The sequence below is a fragment of the Polyodon spathula genome, chromosome 2 (assembly GCF_017654505.1).
Source record: "Polyodon spathula isolate WHYD16114869_AA chromosome 2, ASM1765450v1, whole genome shotgun sequence".
NCBI lineage: Eukaryota > Metazoa > Chordata > Actinopteri > Acipenseriformes > Polyodontidae > Polyodon > Polyodon spathula.
The window spans coordinates 106,266,688-106,274,015 of record NC_054535.1 but is presented as its reverse complement, the minus strand read 5'-3'; the positions used below and the strand labels follow the sequence as shown (position 1 = coordinate 106,274,015).

Below are 7,328 nucleotides of genomic sequence, written 5' to 3'. Positions count from 1 at the left end.
GTCTGGTTTCTCTGGCATGCCATCATCTTGTAGGACTCCTGGAACGCTTTCACCGTCTGTTTTTTTTTTTAAGACAGTAATGGTAATCTTACATAATAAAGAGACATTATATGTACTGTAGCAGCTGCTAAAGGTAGGGGAATGTCTGTTAAACAAGATGCAAGATGCAATACAAGTCCAAAATACTGCTGTGCGAGTGTGCAAGGCTGATATTCAATTGGGATTATTGCAAAAGCATCCATTACCCTTAAACTTGAAGGTATTCAGATATTCAAATTAAAGTCATTTGAATTTGCATTGTTTAGAAATGTTTCCAAATAATTTATCAACTGGGGTTATGATGCTTTAAAAAAATTATATATATATATATATATATATATATATATATATATATATATATTATATATATAATGCCATGTGGAGTGTCACTACATTTCTGCAGATCTCTGTGTGCTGCATTTGCACTGACATGTAGAGTAGATGGGTGTGTGGAAACAGCTGTGCGCAGCTGTGTGGGGGCTGGATTTGCTCGGAAGCCTGGAGGGCACGTATACTGAGTAAAAACGAAACTTGCTGTGTGTGTGTATATATACAGCCTCTTATAGGACTATAGAAGCACTCAGCACAAGCACCAGTGCACACCTCCGAACTCAGAATCCTGCTAAAGCGCAAGCTCACGATGGCACTGAAGTCAGCTGCTGTTCTCCTCATAGCCGCCACACTCTGGTGCTACTCAGAAGGTAAGACAGCAACTGCATTGTTTTAATTGTTACTGAGGGAACAGAAAAAAGCATTAGCTCTTTAGCTTTTTTTTTACTTTAATTGTGTGTATATATATATATATATATATATATATATATATATATATATATATATATATATATATATATATATATATATATATATATTATTATATATATATTAAAAAATGAAAAAAAGTTTTTTTTTCACTTTTTTTGAAAATAATATTTGGAGGAATTAGATGGGAACGATAGTTTATAAATTAATCCTTGTCCCCAGACTCAGGGCTGAGTTTACGAGGTCTATCTTGCCAGTAGAAGAACGGGTGTGCTTCTCCCACTACGTAGGATATGTAAGATTATTCTAATATCGATATTATATAATAATAATAATAATAATAATAATAATAATAATAATAATAATAATCTTTCAAAACTGCACTCATGAGACTGACAGTAGCGTGTGGAAGTGCAAGACAGATAAGACGTATTATCTTTTTAACACTTTAAATGTGAAAAGAGCAATATGTTTATTCCTTTGAGCATCACTGCAGAGCTCTCCGCACACACAGACTGGAAAATCTATTTTTGTGCCTGTGTTAAATGTTAACACTGCCGTTATGCCCTCAACTGCCTGGTTTCAGTTCAAGCTCACTGTGTCAGTAGAAGCCAGTAGGATACCGCTGTTGGTTTTCTGTAAGAGTGCCCAGCTAGTGACCGCTCTTACAGGTCTATGACACAGGAGTGACAATCTATGTACCAGAACACACAATATCTTACTGGAAGAGATGTAATACAATGGGAACTGGGATTCCCCTATGCAAAAGTCATAGAATTATGCAGACAGCCTATTAACTTTGGATCTATTGGGATGGACCCTGGTTTCATGCCAGTATTGGTTTTGTGTGATGCAAATATCATTCTCAATTTGAGACATGAACCCCCACCTCTATTTCCTTGAACATTTAATAGGATCCCCTCCCTAAGTTGAGAACCGAGGAGCAAGAGTACACTGGGCCATATTCATAAAGCATTCAAAGGACTGCTGCACAGTCCTCTACACAAATACAGTGCATTGCATGCTCATTCATTGTGCAGACGGGAAATGGGGAGTCTCTGTGTATTATTAACGTTTTCTTTTTTCTTCCAGGGAACAATGACGGTGTTATTGACTGCTGCTTGTCGACCAGCAATGTCCCTATACCTTACAAAATAGTGACAACATACAGAGACCAGAGAGTTCAAGAGGGATGCGCTATCCCAGCCACTGTGTAAGCTAATTTCCCATCATGATAATAATAATAATAATAATAATAATAATAATAATAATAATAATAATAATGCATAGCCCCATCTATGCATTCTGGAGCTAAAGGAGCATCGCCTGGGCTCCAAAGCCATACACTTAGTCACACGCTTAACAGAACCCAGGTTCACATTTAGGGTTATGATCTGTTTCTTTTCTCACCAGCCCCGGTGATAAGTTCAGCTCCCAGAACATGATTTAATTTAACAGTAATCTTACGAAGGGGCTTTTTTAATTCACTGTAGACCTATCCTCCCTGTGAATGAACCGAATTCAGGAATCAGGAATCATTAAACTGCCTTTCAGACAGGCTTTTACGGTTTACATTGTAGAATACTATTGCAACATGAATACAAAGCACCCTAAGCGGATTACCCCAAGAAAGCAGTTATTCACTAATACAACACACTGGGGTGACAGAAGGCTTGCAGCTCAAGCTGCTTCTGAAACTATCCATTTCTCTTTGGTAAACTGACACGACCAGCCACCCTAAGGCCATGTTATAAAGCTGACACATTAAAAAAAAAAGCCTGCCACATTTTCACGTGGGTCTTCGATGCTTTAGTACTTAGAAGATTAGAGTAAAGAACATGATGATGTCTCACACATACTGAATTGTGCTAAAGTGGATGAGTGGACTGTATCTCACATATTCTTAAAGTGTTGACTCTTGGCCCCTAATAGATTCAGGCCCAGTAACAATTTGATTGTGTCTCTTTGAAACAGGTTCATCACCACTAAGCAAATGGCTTTGTGTGCACCTCCAACAGCCAAATGGGTGAAAAAACTAAAATCCAAACTCGACAAAAAATCCAAGCAAACACCCAAGAAACCATCCAAGAAGCGATCCAAGAAAGGAAGCAGGTAAGACTGGAGTTTATGTGAAGCTCACCCATGAGCTTAAAACACAGGATATGAGGTGTTCATGTCAAAGCCTTTACTCCCATGTGTAATAAACTTCTATTATTTTGAAGGGAGAAAAATCCATGACAATGCTGAGAAATGGAGAAATAAAGCACCTGAGACTGTTTAAGAGAGCTTGGGTTGTATTACTTGGTTGTGCGCGTGTTGTTATTTTTGTAAAATTAAGTTTTGTTTTTCCCCTTTCAAAAAATAGGAGTTGATTAAAGAGTAGAGTATACCCCATGTATCCCTTATAGCCATTCATACTGTACATACATACATACATGCATACATACACACACACACACACACACACACACACACACACACACACACACACACACACTGGTGATGGTAAAATATGGGTGTAATTATTTAAACTAAACAAATCTACATTTTTGAGCATTTCAGATCCTCTTTCATGTAGACCTGGTCGTTCTCCAGTCTGCCACGCTCAACAAAACACAATAAATGCCTAGAATTTTCATGAATGTTCTTCAGGTCATAGCCTGCTATAGACCTATCATATTGCTTTTGAGTATAACCTGTTGGTGTATTACAAATTGATCCATGGCCCATTTATAACAGCTACTGATTGGCAAATCTCATTTACCTTCACTGGAGAACCTTTTAGATTGATCTCTGAGGTAAGATGCATGTGCACTTCAGCTGCACAGTCACTTACAACAACATTTCACACCAAAGACGTGGGACAAGGAGGTTGAGTGACTTGCTCAGGGTCCCACATTGGGTGAGCCTGGATTTGAACCAGGGATCTCCTAGGTACAAGCCTTTCTTTAACTACCAGACCACACAGCCTTGTTAGGATAACGCTGACAGTAAAGACATGAAAGCTCTTTGCTTACACTTAATCTTTTTTTTTTTTTTTTTTCCACAGGCAGAGCCAGTGAAAAGATATTAAAGCTGAGTACAACTTTCAAGACTCCTAAGAGAAAATAATGATAAAAAAAGACTCCTGCAATGAACGCAGGCAGCAGAGTACAAACAGAAGAACCCAGAAACTCATCTTCATCAATGCAAACTAAACCAGAAACTCATCTTCATCAATGCAAACCAAAATAGAAACTCATCTTCATCAATGCAAACCAAACCAGAAACTCATCTTCATCAATGAATGCAAACCATAGGATCTCAGAGCCCTTCATTTCCATGAACTCATACACTCAGGATCCTGCTCTTTGTAAATCATATATATAAAAGAAAAGTCAGTTCGTTCTCACTGTTCACTTTCAATAAATTACTATTGCATTACCTAACCCTGACCCTAATGTGGGAAACAGAGATGCCTTACTTTGTGATTCTGTTATGATTATGATTATGTGCACCTTAATTCAGGACACTGTGCACTTGCAGCTGGTTTCACAGCATCAGCCTTGGGCTGTTTTATCTGAAATAACATTAGTTAGTCCAAGATTACTGCTAATCTGAGACTGTGAAACCAGTCTCTGGGGTCCAAACCTAGATTTTTTTTCACAAGGCTAAATAATTTTCAGCGTTTAAAAAGTCTTTAATAGAGTTATATAAGATGAGCCCATCCAAATATCCTGAGGCTACCTGGGATTTCTAGAATTGTTCAATGTTTTGGTTTGGTTGTTTTTTGTATTTCATTTTGAATTTAATGAACTTTGTATTATTATGTTTTTGTTTATTTGTAAATAATTTAATGTTGAAAATCTTGTTAATGAAAATATATAAATATATATTAGATATATGTAAAAACTTTCAAGCTGCATTCTATCCACAACACTATTTTGTATACTATTTACACATGTGAAACTAAACTTAAATGTGTTTGAATGATTAAAGAAGAATCTGTTCACAATAAAAGTACATGTGCATACATTCTAACGTGTATTTGACTCAGTTAGTATTTGGTTAATGGTTATATGATGTGCTTACTCATTTAAAAACTTTCCACTGTATTTCTTATGCAGTATCTTAGTACTTTTACCATGCTTTTCCCTTGGTTATACAGTACTATGCACATACCATAGTTTACCCTGGTCTGTGCTTTACACTGCTTACCCCTGCTTTACCAGGCTTGCACCGTGCTATACACTGCTTACCCCTGCTTTACCAGGCTTGCACCGTGCTATACACTGCTTACCCCCCCTTTACCAGGCTTGCACCGTGCTTTACACTGCTTACCCCTGCTTTACCAGGCTTGCACCGTGCTTTACACTGCTTACCCCTGCTTTACCAGGCTTGCACCGTGCTTTACACTGCTTACCCCTGCTTTATCAGGCTTGCACCGTGCTTTACACTGCTTACCCACGCTTTACCAGGCTTGCACCGTGCTATACACTGCTTACCCCTGCTTTACCAGGCTTGCACCGTGCTATACACTGCTTACCCACGCTTTACCAGGCTTGCACCGTGCTTTACACTGCTTACCCACGCTTTACCAGGCTTGCACCGTGCTATACACTGCTTACCCACGCTTTACCAGGCTTGCACCGTGCTTTACACTGCTTACCCCCGCTTTACCAGGCTTGCACCGTGCTATACACTGCTTACCCCCGCTTTACCAGGCTTGCACCGTGCTATACACTGCTTACCCACGCTTTACCAGGCTTGCACCGTGCTATACACTGCTTACCCACGCTTTACCAGGCTTGCACCGTGCTTTACACTGCTTACCCACGCTTTACCAGGCTTGCACCGTGCTATACACTGCTTACCCACGCTTTACCAGGCTTGCACCGTGCTATACACTGCTTACCCACGCTTTACCAGGCTTGCACCGTGCTATACACTGCTTACCCACGCTTTACCAGGCTTGCACCGTGCTATACACTGCTTACCCCCGCTTTACCAGGCTTGCACCGTGCTATACACTGCTTACCCCCGCTTTACCAGGCTTGCACCGTGCTATACACTGCTTACCCACGCTTTACCAGGCTTGCACCGTGCTATACACTGCTTACCCACGCTTTACCAGGCTTGCACCGTGCTATACACTGCTTACCCCCGCTTTACCAGGCTTGCACCGTGCTATACACTGCTTACCCCTGCTTTACCAGGCTTGCACCGTGCTATACACTGCTTACCCCGCTTTACCAGGCTTGCACCGTGCTTTACACTGCTTACCCACGCTTTACCAGGCTTGCACCGTGCTTTACACTGCTTACCCCCGCTTTACCAGGCTTGCACCGTGCTATACACTGCTTACCCCTGCTTTACCAGGCTTGCACCGTGCTATACACTGCTTACCCCTGCTTTACCAGGCTTGCACCGTGCTTTACACTGCTTACCCACGCTTTACCAGGCTTGCACCGTGCTATACACTGCTTACCCACGCTTTACCAGGCTTGCACCGTGCTTTACACTGCTTACCCACGCTTTACCAGGCCTGCACCGTGCTATACACTGCTTACCCACGCTTTACCAGGCCTGCACCGTGCTATACACTGCTTACCCACGCTTTACCAGGCCTGCACCGTGCTATACACTGCTTACCCACGCTTTACCAGGCTTGCACCGTGCTATACACTGCTTACCCCCGCTTTACCAGGCTTGCACCGTGCTTTACACTGCTTACCCACGCTTTACCAGGCGTGCACCGTGCTATACACTGCTTACCCACGCTTTACCAGGCGTGCACCGTGCTATACACTGCTTACCCACGCTTTACCAGGCGTGCACCGTGCTATACACTGCTTACCCCCGCTTTACCAGGCTTGCACCGTGCTATACACTGCTTACCCCCGCTTTACCAGGCTTGCACCGTGCTATACACTGCTTACCCCTGCTTTACCAGGCTTGCACCGTGCTATACACTGCTTACCCCCGCTTTACCAGGCTTGCACCGTGCTATACACTGCTTACCCCCGCTTTACCAGGCTTGCACCGTGCTATACACTGCTTACCCACGCTTTACCAGGCTTGCACCGTGCTATACACTGCTTACCCACGCTTTACCAGGCTTGCACCGTGCTATACACTGCTTACCCACGCTTTACCAGGCTTGCACCGTGCTATACACTGCTTACCCACGCTTTACCAGGCCTGCACCGTGCTATACACTGCTTACCCACGCTTTACCAGGCTTGCACCGTGCTATACACTGCTTACCCCCGCTTTACCAGGCTTGCACCGTGCTATACACTGCTTACCCCCGCTTTACCAGGCTTGCACCGTGCTATACACTGCTTACCCCTGCTTTACCAGGCTTGCACCGTGCTATACACTGCTTACCCCTGCTTTACCAGGCTTGCACCGTGCTTTACACTGCTTACCCCTGCTTTACCAGGCTTGCACTGTGTTTTGTTACACTTTGCTATGCTTTTACTTTGGGAAACGTTTATAATGGTACTAAATGGATATACAGTCAGGGTTCTGATGTATTGAAACATCCA

General features: G+C 42.3%; 1 protein-coding gene across 1 annotated transcript; it reads left to right on the top strand.

Annotated features, from left to right (window-relative positions):
* Nucleotides 1–603: 603 nt before the first annotated feature.
* Nucleotides 604–4,249, top strand: LOC121306740 (C-C motif chemokine 19-like). Its single transcript, XM_041238649.1, has 4 exons — nt 604–740; nt 1,891–2,011; nt 2,773–2,910; nt 3,848–4,249. The coding sequence occupies exons 1-4, from the start codon at nt 680–682 to the stop codon at nt 3,858–3,860; spliced, it is 333 nt and encodes a 110-aa protein (XP_041094583.1). The 5' UTR covers nt 604–679; the 3' UTR covers nt 3,861–4,249.
* The last annotated feature ends 3,079 nt before the right edge of the window (nt 4,250–7,328 follow it).

Excerpts from the sequence above, each read along its gene's own strand:
- LOC121306740 (XM_041238649.1), top strand. The coding sequence starts at position 680 with ATGGCACTGAAGTCAGCTGCTGTTCTCCTCATAGCCGCCACACTCTGG. Across the intron at positions 741-1,890 it reads ACTCTGGTGCTACTCAGAAG|GGAACAATGACGGTGTTATT; the intron begins GTAAGACAGCAA and ends TTTTTCTTCCAG. Across the intron at positions 2,012-2,772 it reads TGCGCTATCCCAGCCACTGT|GTTCATCACCACTAAGCAAA; the intron begins GTAAGCTAATTT and ends TCTTTGAAACAG.